Source organism: Molossus molossus, unplaced genomic scaffold (assembly GCF_014108415.1).
Source record: "Molossus molossus isolate mMolMol1 unplaced genomic scaffold, mMolMol1.p scaffold_m16_p_22, whole genome shotgun sequence".
In the NCBI taxonomy this organism is placed as follows: Eukaryota; Metazoa; Chordata; class Mammalia; order Chiroptera; family Molossidae; genus Molossus; species Molossus molossus.
Window position 1 is genome coordinate 9,246,838 of NW_023425358.1, and position 13,171 is coordinate 9,260,008.

The following is a 13,171-nucleotide window of genomic DNA, read 5'->3' on the forward strand; positions in this document are numbered from 1 at the left end:
TTTTGGAAGAAAGTTATTTATCCATATATATACCTCAGAAAACAGTAAATTTCTCATTCCTAGAGATGTTTAAGCACAGAAATGAGAACTACTTTGCAGAAATGATATAAAGGGGATTTATGTATCAGATGGCTTGTTCAATTAGAGCAGCAATTCCCTAAAACAGGCTATAGGATAGGCTGCCTCAAAGTCTCCTGGAGACTTGTGTTGTTTTTAAAATCCTAGGACCCAGTTTTGGAATTCTCAGTCAGACTACATCAGAACCTATCAAAATATATATATAAAGCAGCCCAAGTGATTTTGAGGGAAAGCCAGGTTTGGAAATGTATTAATAGTGTCCTTCAAGGAGCAAAATATTCCACAGAAAGCATTATAACTCCAAGGTACTCCAAGTTTGAGAGCCTCGCCCAGAATTTCACCTATTTCTTACCTAGGCCTTTTACTGGTCTGATGGACTGCTTTGCTCTTGTCAGCTCATAATAATACCTCTCTTTCTCTCTGGCTCTAGAAATTTTTAAAACACCAGCCTCAAATCCCACCATCAAGGGGATCATTTATTCCATCACTTGCCCACAGTATAATACCTCAACCAAACAACAGTAACCTACTTCTAATGAGAACAAGCACATAAGTAGTTCTTCCAGAGCATTTCATTGCATTTTAACTACTCAGTCAAAAACTCTTCCCCTAAGTTGCACCTTTCGTGCTGTTCAGGGTGTTTGCTCTTGGGGGAGTAAACAGTACAAGTTCTCTTTTCCTCCAAATTGGCCCTCCAAGCATGTGAAGGCTGCAAACTTTAACCCCGTACAACATCTCCAGTCTTCATATGACTTCTAATCATACAGATGATATGTACTTAGGAAAAAAGTATTCATTTTAGCTCCAAGAATAATAATTCATCTACCCTGAGCAAAACAAAAACACATGTCCCTTTAATGCATTCCAGACAAATGATTTTTGTTTATCAGCTGTTTTGAATTATTTTCCCCCAACTAATATACATAATCACAGGTTGAATTTAATGGAAAAAATGGTTATCTCCTATAATTCAGGGGTGAAAGAGGTAGTATCATTTTTATCAGTCTTATACCTCCTCTTTTATGCTGTTTTTGAGATTTGAAAAAAACGGTCACATAGACATTTTTATAAGTGAAAGTGTTTGCAGAAGAGAGCTTTAAGATGGAAAGAACAGAGAGCAGTAAAACTCGTTTTTCACTTCCTGGGCAGTGTTATGCTGGGAAATGCATTTCATTCCATAATTCAGCCACCCCTGGAATTTGAGTTGTTCATTACAATTTACAGCAGCAATCAGATCTGGTAGGTTTGAGAGCAGAATAAGAACAGATCCCTTCGTTACCCCTACGCTCCTCTTACTGTGTGGCTCTCGAGCTGATGCAGTAAGCAAATTTATTCATTCAACAGTATGAGACGGCCCTTGACAGCGAGAACAGCAGCAGCCTGCAGCAGTTGGCGTACCACACTGTTAATCGCCGCTACCGCGAGTTCCTGAATCTACAGACCCGTCTGGAGGAGAAATCAGATCTTCGGAAGTTCATCAAACGTAAGGAGTTTCCCCATCCCTAGACTGCCTGCTTGCTTTTCAGATCTGGCCATCTTGTTCTGAGAGGCTGGTGGCCTGCTGGTTTGTGGGGAGGGATGGAGGAAGAGAGGGCAGCATCAAGGATCTTTGACTCTACCCCTCCCCCCTCAGTTTGCATTCAAGTGATTTGGGTTTTAGTTCTGGACAGCAAATGTTACATTGTTTCTGAGGTACTACTTTGCCACTGAATGCTTTGTTCTGGGGTCCCCTTTAGTTTAAACTTTAAAAAAAAACTTACATTTCTACTTATGTCTGTGAGGTAGCATGAGGAGTTAAATTAACTTTTTCAGATTCATAGATTGATTGCTCTTAAATAGTAAAATATTATCCAGAAACCCTTGCCACTTTGCTGTAACAACCAGGCTTTTTTAGGTATGCCATAAGACACAGGGACACTAAGAAAATGTAATAAAATTTAACTCTAAAAATAAGCTAGTAATCATCAAATTTCTTTTTCAAGTAAACAAAGTATATTTATTTTAAAAAGCTAATGATCACCCAAATAAACATTGTCATAAGCTTATGCAAAAACTGTGAATTTCAGTTATGCATTTTCTTTCTTAATAACAATAGCTACAACTGAGCCAAACTTGAAAATATATGCCAGGTTCTCTAAGTACTTTACACATTTTTAGATCATTGAATTCTCATAACAGCTTATGAGATAAATACTATCATTATTTCCATGTTACAGAAAAGAAACAAAGTCAAAGAAAGATTAAACAACTTGCCTAAGGTTATTATAGGAGGAATTGGAGCCTAAATTTAAACTTGAGCAATTGGATTTCAGGGCCTTCATTCGTAACCATTGTCGTATATGACCTCTTATACCTTAATATAAACATTAATAATAGAAGTAAGTTGTCTGTATTATATCCCTGGGGTATATTTGGAACTTCTGAAATAAAAAATTCCAGGGAAATGTATTTTAACAGTTCTGGGTTTTTTACATATATGCTGTGTTTTATATGGAATAGCTCTCAATGAATGTTAAATGAATGAACTTTTTTTTAAAGATGTGAAGGGTCCTAAAAAGCTCTTTCCAGATCTCCCGTTTGGAAACATGGATAGTGACAGAGTAGAAGCCCGTAAGAGCCTCCTGGAATCATTCCTAAAGGTCAGCATCCTTCTGTTTTGGCTCTGTACTCATTTTACCCACCAGATACCCAAGCCAAGGTGGAGAGATCTAGGGGACTGGAATTTCTCTTTGACGTCCTTCTTGTGTCTTTTACAGCAACTCTGTGCCATTCCTGAGATCGCTAATAGTGAGGAGATGCAGGAGTTCCTTGCTCTGAACACAGATGCTCATATTGCCTTTGTCAAGAAACCATTCATGGTCTCCAGAATAGACAAGGTACTAGCAGGGCCACTGTGCGCTCAGCCCTAGTTTCTCATCAGAGTGGGCGCAGCGCTTTAAAAATAAGGGATATGGGGGACGGCAAGAGGTAGCACAGAGGAGTCAGGAGAACATGGATAGAATTTTCAAGACCTGTTCCCAAATATTGGTTGGATCATCAACTTGCTAAACTACAGTGAGCAGCTTTGAGGGGTAAAATATATATCCCTGACACTGTAAGTGTACACATATCTCCCAGGGATATAGTTATTCAAGTGGAGGGATATAAGAATAGATCTACACCTCCATAGATAGGTGGAGGCAGGGAGGTCTCTTCTGGAGGTGAAGGTCACTCCCAATGTTGGTCACTCAGGAAAGAAACCCCTAGGGTAGGACACTAAGCTGACTTTAGATAGGTGTAGTAATTCTCTGCTGGAGAACAGAGTGCGGGAAGACTTGTACCTTCTTCAGGAGGGTATCTCAGGACCTTTGGAGATGGTGGGAGAAGGACATTTGTGTAACACATTGAGCCTAACAGCAGTGATCACCAACTGATTTCACAGTCCCCAAGGCGGAATTCTGAGGTTTACATTTATCAAAAGATGTTATATATATATTTATATATATTTTTAAGTTAGAACACACTGACACATTGGCAGAAGAGGGGCCTCCCTCTTCTCATCTAGACTTCAAGGGATAAAATGATAAAGTGGAATTTCACATGGTGGAAGCTAGGAGACATTCATTGTCATGAGGAAAGAACTGCAAACTAGAGAGGGTTGCCCAAGGTAAAAGCCCCAAAGTTCCATGCATGTGTTCATTGGTTCTTTCAGCATCCACTTGCTACTTGCTGTTTAAAGCTGTGTACTGTACTGGTTGTTCATGATACAGCAGTGCGCAAAACACATAAGGATCTTCCTCACAGGCTACAATTTTGTGAGCCTAGAGAGAAAGTTATATTTTCTAAGCTACATTAAGCACATTCATATTACCCACTTTTTACCTGTTTATTATGCCCTGGTCTTTACTGTACTCTTCCTCGGCCGTTCCAGCCTTGTCTGGGCTATGTTAGCTCCTGTGGAGGATTAACACAAGGCTGAGTAAAGAAGTCATGGTGCTGCTCTGAGCCAGCAGAATCGGTTAGGGAGGGGCACCCAAGGAAAAGGAAACGTTTCTTCAGTATTCCATGGTTTCATTTGTTTGTACATATTTTTTTTTAGCAAATATCTGTATGTCATCTTCCCATCCTGAAAAATAGAGATAATTCTTATATTTCATTGAGGATTGTTTTATTAGTCTTTCTGAGTAGAGAAGTTTATATCAATTTCCAATTTCTTAATTTTGACCTGAGTGATTTTTGTTATTCTTTCTTAACAAAAGAAGAAGAAAAATTGAATTAACTGGAAAAGCCCGCTCTTTACTCTGTGTAAATTACTCTTAGCATGTTTATATTTTATATGCCTCTAGACTGTATTTCTTATTTTGTTAGTCTTCACTCTTTCTGTTCTTCATTTATTCCCACCTATATTACTTCTGCTTATTCACATCGTGGTGAAATAAATTTGAAAACTAAAAATCATTCTTTTATATATAAAGAAAGAAATTGAAAATGAGAAGTATTTCAACAGCCTTCAGAACTCCCAGGTTTTTATTTATCTCATTGTTTGTTTCAGCTTCTTTTCCCATAACACGTTTGTCTTAACTCTATGAGAAAGAAGCCTTTTATGGCCATAGAAAAGGCAGAATAATTGCCACTAAGTTATTAGCTGATATCTGACTATGCTGATGGATAAGGCTCCACTAGATGGCCTAGCTCTCTCCCCATCCTGACTGCATAAAGCACCATGAGAAAACTGCTCATTTGGAGGTTTCTCTCCGGCTCTGCACCTCTGACCCCTACAGATGGTGGTGAATGCTATCGTGGACACCTTGAAGACCGCGTTTCCTCGCTCTGAGCCCCAGAGCCCCACCGAGGAGCTGAGTGAGGCCGAGACAGAGAGCAAGCCCCAGACAGAAGGCAAGAAGACCAGCAAGTGAGAAGCCCTCCAGTCGCCCAGGGACCCTTTCCCACTTCTCTGGTTGATCCCAGTCCTCAGCCAAAGCCCATCCCCAACTCTCAAGCTCTAGAGGAGAGGAGATGGGTCATACATAGTTTTTATGCAAAGCCGGACCTCAGACTCCTCAGTGCTGAATATTTGTCTTGCCATGGGAACCCAGGGCCCAAACTGATCAGGGATGTGTGACTAGAAGGAAAACTCTAGAGTATGGATATTCTCCTTTTCTATTTTCCTGGAAAATTGAGTTGTTCTTTCCTATTAAGAGCAAAGGCTTATAACTCATCTCTGTTTGCCATGATTTCTGGCAATCTTGGCTCAGAAGTTGCATATACTAGCAATAAACGGGGAAGGGCTAGAATGGACACCTGCAGGGCCCAATTTAGTAACTGGTTATTGCTGCTATTCGCCTGCACCAGGGTCAGATGTTCCCTGGCAGTACTCAAAGCCAACATGTGGAAGGCAAGGGCACCACCCTTACCCTTTCTGGAAAATTTGTGTCTGTATCTGGGCCATTATGGAGAGGGAGAATATGGGGAGTGGAGAGTATTTGTGTGTTTGTCTGTTTGTCTAGCTAAGTTTATCTCTGTTCATGTTTCATGGGCCGGCAATAACAATTCTTAGCTTTCTTTCCTGGGCCATACTTTGAAGGATGACATAGACCTGTGTTTATGATAATCATGTCCCTTGAAACACTAAGATTAGCACTTGCAGTCCCTTCTCTGGCTTTATTTGGAACACAAGGGGAATAAGAGAAGTGGATGTGCAAAAAAATACTGATGACAACAACAAAAATCTAAGCCACTTGCCTAATCTTCAACAAATATTTAATGAGTATGTAGTATGTGTTAGCCACTCTTCTAGCCTCTGGGAATACAACTATGACAGGTTGGTCCCTAGTTTACATTTCGCAGATGCATTGTAGACAAAGCTTGGTGCAAGAGTTGCACTAAATATTAAGAATTTCCAAAATACATGTTTGGAGATTTCAGGGCCAGATCCATTATGGCAACTCAGACCACCAAGTTCCCAGAATAAGTATAGGTGTATTTGTTTTGAGGTATTAATACTTGTCAGCTCTTTATATAGAAATCAAGATCATGAATTATATTCTGTTTCTGCTCTTTGTTTCTGAACTAGGTCCAGACTGAGGTTCTCATCCAGTAAGATTGCTCCAGCACTGAATATAAGTGAAGCACAAGAGAAGATTCTCTATTGTCTCCAGGAAGGCAGTATGGTGAGAAGCTCCTAGAGAACTCCTGGGATTAATAGTTGGAATTGTTGGTCCTGCAGTTGTAGGCACTTGAGAATTCTCCAAAGTCAGAAAGGACTTAGACACCTTGCTAAAGGACTTACAACATTTGGATCCCTATTTTTTTTTTTTATTATAAAAGTATTTTCTACAAGTGGTTTGGAATTCCTACTAGTTCTGAGTTGGCAAGTTGGCTTCTCAAAGGTCATGGGTGTGGAAGAATGTAGGACAGAATGAGAAAGAAAACCAGTTCCTGGAAGAGAACAGGTAACCCAAAAGTGTTTGTGGCAAGTGAGAATACAAAGGCATTTGTTCACTTGCAACTTTCCTAAGGTGGTCACAAGAGTCTGTTGGGTTCTATGCTCATGATGTGTTTGCAGGGAAGAAACAGGGAAAACCTAAAGTGCTTTGGTTGCTCCTCTACATTCTGCATTCTTTATGTGATGTGCTCCTGGCTTTTTTCAGGAGTCAGAGATTCTATCCATGTCTGGGATGGAATCCTTTATTGAAAAGCAGACAAAATTACTAGAAATGCAGCCAGCAGAAGCCCCAGAAAAAGATCCTGAACACACCCCCAAAGGATGTGTGGATGGTTGCTTGTCAGATGCAGCCGTGCCAGCCCAAGACCTTAGTGACAGTGATCCAGGTGAGTGACAAGATCTCTGCTTCCACAGAGAAGACAGCCATAGTACAGTCCACTGGGGGCTTATGATAGTTGGGATTCATCACTTTAACTTATTTTCTGTTCAGCTAAGTAAGCCATGTGTTAAACACCAGTGTCTGAGGTTCTGTGCTGAGTGCTGGGATGCAAAAAGAATACGACACCATCACCAGAGCTGAGCTGGTCAGAGGAACGGGGCACAAAGACTGGGGTTTCAATCCAGCAAAATAAGATTCATGCTTATAGTATTATCACCTTGTTGAAGTTCTTTTTGGCATGCTTTGGCCTACATCTGAACCGCTCCCTTTATCTATTCTAGTGCCTCTGGTGCCACTTTCCTGGTTGGTCCCTTCTCAGCCCCTTTTATCGGCTCCCTTATTATCCTTCCAGAGCTTTCCTTTTGGCCCTCTGTTTCTCCTCTGCACACTGCACCTCGGTGATCTCATTTGTACTGTTGGCTTTAATTCTGACACATGTGCTATGATGCATAATATCAGATGTTGTATTTCCAGTTGCCTACTGGTATCTGATACAACATGTGCAAAATGGAACTCATCTTTTTCCTGGATCTATTTCTTTTGTTTTATTTATTGTTATGGCAAATGACACCACTTAGTTACCCGAAGAAGAGCAGGGAGGGAGAAGAATTGAGAACACGACTCTCCTTATAGGCATTTGAAGCAGGGCAGGTGTGCTTGCCAGAGGAATGAAGAAGAAAAATTAAAGAGTCCTGGATATTAGTATGTTTGCTAACCTAGAATTTATAAAAAGAAAAATTTTCAATTCCACCAAGATAAAGTCTCCCAATGAAAATAAAGATCACAAAATCTTAGGTTCAGAAGGAAAATAAGAACTTTGATTGCATCATTGTTTCTTGAGTGCCTGAATAGTCACCTGACCTCTGCCGTACGGACCTCAGCTTAACTATGTGAAACATGGAGTTTACAACCCCGTCTCTTTATACATATCTCACTTGTTAAGTCAATGAAGTATTTTGACACAAAAGGCATCAAAAAACTGTAAGACATTATAAGTAAGAGGGAATGGATAAAACAATGTAATCTAATCAAGCCTGTAAACTTTGAACACCATATCTTTAAAGGAATAGTGTATCGCTTCTCAGCCTTTTGGCTAAGATCAAGTCTAAAGGAGTAATTTATGCCTGAGCCCTTCATCTAGCCCTAAGAGACTCTAAATACTCATTGATCAAAAATTTACCATTTTCTTCAAGAGCACCTCATGCCTTGTTTTCTTATTTTTTACTGTTATGACTAATTGTCGCCACATGGTGGCAGCTCTATGTAAATACTAAACCTGAGACAAGAATAGAATTCAGGAGGGTGACTCGGGCTCAGAATGATGCCCTTTCCCAAGGAACTCAATATCCCATCTTTGAGCAAATGATTAGAAAGTAAGCTCCCATGCCCCCTTAAAATACAGTGCAGAAGAAAGAAAATATGTATTGGATGGGATTAAGAAGAAAGCAGGTTTTATTTCTGGCAGATTCATCCGAGTCTGAAGTTACTTATGTTCCAAAGAACCGTGAAAGGAGGAGAGCTTGGGCAAGCTAAGAGAATACCCATTGGTCCTAGACTAACAGAATTATTGTTGGTGATTAATTATAATATTAATCACAGCAATAGCACCAGGTAGCTAAGATTCCTGAGAAAATATCCCGGGAACCAAATCAGTGGTGACATGGGACCCCCTGAACAGGATTAGAGAACAGATACTTCCCTCCGTACAGTACATCTGCTCGGAGACTTCAGTTTAGCTTGGGTGTGAGCTCATTTATGGCCAGTCTTTGAAATAGGAAAGAAATCAGTAATTGTCCTGGCATTTTCCCAAAGGTGTAGTGTTTTTCCTAGAACCACATGTTGTCTCAAAATCAAACTGAAGCTTCCTGGATCCCAACCCAACAGCTCTGAGTAATGGAGATGCTTTCAAAGCTCCTTTTAACAGGAGCATGAATCCCAGTCTGCTGCCCACACGTCTCTGCGATGCTTTGTGGAGGCGAGTGGAATAGAAGTGCGGAAGAGACTGGGCCTTGCCGGTTCCAGTTCGTCACCAGTGTGAGCTCTTACTTGGAACAAAATATATTCTGCTCCCTGGGGGAAAGATAAAAGAAATAGAAGTAGGCAAAATACTTATATACAAAATCTTTTTAAAAAGTAAAAATTTTTTTACTAAGTGATTAAGGAATATAAAGAAAAGAATTGTAAAGAAATACAGAGACTATCACTGAACTTTTTAGATATGAAATAAGTATCTGTTGACATGATTTAAGAACTGATGGATTATAAAACTACAAGGTAAAGTGCACTGAAAGATGGTCCTCAAGTATGGGTCTCTTCTGAGTTACTTTTGATGCCTCTTTATTCTGCAGGAACAGAGACGGAATTGGCTGACACAGCCCTAGATCTGCTCCTCTTGTTGCTAATGGAACAGTGGAAATGGCTGTGTACAGAAAACATGCAGAAAGTTCTTCATCTTATCTTTGGGACCCTAATTCAGAGGTAAGACTGGTGAGTTCCTCATATTGGAGCCTCTAATAGGACAGGAGTTGGTCATGATGCCGAATTCTCCACTAGAAAGTGGAATTCTCCACTAGAGTCCTGGAAATGTGTGGTCGTAAAGGAAGATAGAGTCTCTATTATAGAAGTACAGAAATAAAGACTACCTGGAGAGTATCAGAAGGCTTTGATTAATCACCTTGTTGCCTGAAGTTTGAGTTGGCTCTGCTTCTGTAAGACTTCTGACCTAATCCACTGAGTTACAGATACTGCCTTTGATTTTAAAATACATCAGCTGAACTCTTCCTACTCTGGGATCAATTCTTCACAAAGGTATACCCCTAATCCCTGTACCTTTCACCTTTTTTCAGTGTACTTTTCTCTTAAGTGACAATATATCTGGTCAGTGACAATAAAAATAAGAAAGATGAGGAGAAAACAGGGTGATGCTCTCAAAGATTATTTTCTCTGAAAAAGGTGTGAAAATTCACAATTAAAGAAGCACTTACTGACACAGGATGGTAAGGAACAGAAGGGTACTTCTATTACTTTGGGCTTTGTCATCCTAATACCACTTGAAACTCCTGAAAGAGTTGTACACAGATGGGGTCTTTCACTGCTGAATTCTAACCACAAAACGGATGCCAGCTTTGCTGAACCAGATGGACACACCCTAGTGCTTGAGGTCTGGTGGTGCTTGTTATGATTTCTCTCATGAAACATCCTGGAACATCACAAAGTAAGAAGCCAAACCCTGGCCTCTTCTGTTAGCATGTGGCACATGCTAATAGGCACTCCAAAAATATAAAAGAATGTATCTGTTCTATAACATGTAAAAAATCCATTATCAACAAGCCATTAAATCTCTTTCACACTCAGAAGTTACGTAGGATCAGGGAGGCTTAATAAGCTTTAACCATAAAGAGAGCAAGTGAAAGAAGGGTGCACATTTATATTTGCTGAGTGCTTCTCATATGCCAGCATCTGACTTCTGTTTGCATATATTTTCTTACAGCAACCAAGTGAGGGAGGTAGCCCCCATTTTACAAAATAAGGAAAAAGAGCTTCGCGAGGTCAACTAACTGCCAAAGGTCATAGCTAATGACCTACCTGGAATCTGAAGCTGAATGTATACAACTCCAAAGCCAATGTGCTTTTTCCTGTGTATTAGCCTGAAGACTGGCTATATGTGAAACTGTTTCATATGTGACACCCACATCTGAAATGCTGACTAGTTCTGTGCTGCTTGCCCCCTTGTCCCTTCTCCACACCCAGCTCCACCACTAGAGTGCTTTGTCTAAAAGGCATATATGAACACATATCGTGCACTTAATATCCTTCAGTGGTACTCTATTGCTTACAGAACTGATTTCCCAGTGTTTCCGGGAGTTCTAGGGTTCCGTAGAGGTACTTCAGGAGCCAACTTAGAAGCCAAGGGAAAAACCTAGTGGACCACGATCCAGTCAAAGCAGTTCCATTTTGATTGAATTAGTAGACTTGGGATCTAGGTAAGGTTTTGTTTGAAAAAGGCTCCACTGTATTTAAAATATTTATTTATTTATTCATTCCATCTCTTTTCTTACTTGGCATGATCTAGTCCCTGCTTTATTTCCAGTTCTCCCCCATGTAAGCCATCTACTGTTGCCTGAGTATTCTGCAGTCTCTCTTCTTCCAGGCCTTTGCTTATCCTCTTATCTCTACCTGAATGGTCTTTCTCTACTCATTCTTCTACCTCTTTCCAAATATTTCAAACTTTCTCTGTTCTTGTCTGCTTGGCCTACTGCTAAATATTTTTAGAAATGAGCATTAAGTCATTAAGTGAAACTTCCCATGGCATTGTCTCCCACTTGCCCTCAGCACTAGGAGCCCTTTCTCTACTCTGAGTATATTAAAGAAATGACCTACTTTCCCTTAACTAGTGGTTCTCAGCTGGTGGGCATTACCCCCAGGGGTATATGGCAACATCAGAAGACAGTTTTGGTTGTCACCACTGGGAAGAGAGGCAGGAAGCTATTTTATCTGATGGGTAGGGTCTAAGGATGCAACTAAACATCCTACACTACACAGGATAGCACCTTCCCCACCCCAAACGACAATAAATTATTCTACACAAAATACCAGTAGTGCAGAGGTTGAGAAAGCTCGCCCTGGACTATCTGTTCTTTAAGGACCAGAACTAGCATTATTATTTCTCCAGCAACTTACACAGGGCCAGGGACATAGATGTTTGTTACTGGATAAAAGAATAAACATTTCCCTTCTCAATACCTTTATACTTAAAAGTAGAGTCTCTATGTTTTATTCAGTCACTTGTGAATGTTGTTAATTCAGCCTTCATTTCTCTTCTTCTATTAGGCTGATCTTCCAAATGCTTTCAACAAATAGGAAGATTCCAAAACTAGCTAGTATGTGATAATTGATTACCCTCTCCCCCCTGAAGTAATTTACGTGACAAATTGGTTTCAGAACACAATAAATTATTTAGTAGGAACATAAAAATACAGATAAGTCAGGAAAAATTTTAAAAGATTAAGATTTATATATAGAAATTGTAGGAAGAAATTTACCTGACGTTTAAATAACTCAGAATATTAAAGGGATTGGGTCAGTACCAAATAAAGCAGAGAGAAACATATGTTTGGAAATTACAGGCAGATCATTGAAGTGGTATAATATGCAGCTAGGGTTCATGGAGATCTAAAACAAGAAACTTAAATACAAGGGAATTGCAGGCTACGAGAATCCCAAGCAGGTGGCATTACCTCAGTGGGCAGTGAGTATAAATGTCCCAGTGGTAGGGAAGAGACAAGAATAAGTGGAGTGGATGGCATATAAAGAAGGAGCTACATGATGCATGTGCAGTCCAGTCTGTGCTGTTGCTTGATTTCGCTGACAAATTTGTCCAGGTTGTTTTATAGCATTCATCCTACTTTACCTTAAAACGCTCATCACTCTGTCCATCTGGGAAATGGTTTTGGTTTTGTTCCTTATTCATCGAAAAAAATAGTAAGGGCTCATTAATAGTGAAAAAAACAGATACACAATAGTGAACCAAACAGATACAGTCCCTACTTTTCACATATTTTGCAAGTTAGTTGGGCTGAGAACTGAGGGCCTTATCTATGATCACAAAGCTAATGCGTGGTAGAGCCAGAAATCCAACCCAGGTATTCCACAGCCCAAGTTCTTATCCACTACAACATACTGCTACTCTGCTGTATGTAATCTCCCAATGTTTGGTTTCCTCATCTAACAGGATTAATAATGGTATCTCTGTCTTTAGGTGCATGGAACATGTCCAATAAATATTAGATTTTAATATTTGCTCTTCAGAAAAAGGAAGGAAGGGTAAAAAGTATTTTCTATTTCCAATTCCTCCAGCCAATGCCCTCAAATTTGTTCTACTTTTTATGTCTTCAGGATGCCTGCCCCTCTCCCCCCATGCCGGCCTCCTTTTTCAGCTACCACTATCCCTATTGTGCTTGTCCCTCTGATTTATACAGAATATACTTGGCCCTCTTCTCAAATTTCTTGTGCTGGGTTCACAGTGTTCTTGAAACTTCCTTGAGATAGGAGTTAAGAAGTCATGGATACCTGAAGGAAGAACCTCAGCTCCCCTCCAGAGGCTCCAAGGCTCTGATGCCAATGCACATGGTCTCATACCAGCAAGTTCCCATGTACATGGTACACATGGAAAAGAGAGGGCGTATTTCAGGATTCATGTGTAGACACTGCTAATCGTACCAGCTCCAAGA

The 13,171-nt window shown here is 40.1% G+C and overlaps 1 protein-coding gene across 4 annotated transcripts in view; it reads left to right on the top strand.

The window, feature by feature from the left end:
• Window positions 1-13,171, top strand: part of SNX19 (sorting nexin 19) — a 39,155-nt gene that overhangs the window by 2,354 nt on the left and 23,630 nt on the right. For 2 of the 4 annotated variants that reach the window (XM_036276507.1, XM_036276508.1), the window contains exons 2-8: window positions 1,423-1,561; window positions 2,617-2,717; window positions 2,835-2,954; window positions 4,839-4,969; window positions 6,131-6,227; window positions 6,708-6,888; window positions 9,290-9,419. In XM_036276507.1, the coding sequence (XP_036132400.1) occupies window positions 1,423-1,561; window positions 2,617-2,717; window positions 2,835-2,954; window positions 4,839-4,969; window positions 6,131-6,227; window positions 6,708-6,888; window positions 9,290-9,419 (899 nt within the window). Of the gene's footprint in view, window positions 1-1,422; window positions 1,562-2,616; window positions 2,718-2,834; window positions 2,955-4,838; window positions 4,970-6,130; window positions 6,228-6,707; window positions 6,889-9,289; window positions 9,429-10,431; window positions 11,713-13,171 lie in introns of those variants that run through there. The other 2 variants (XM_036276509.1, XM_036276510.1) reach the window with 2 other exon arrangements.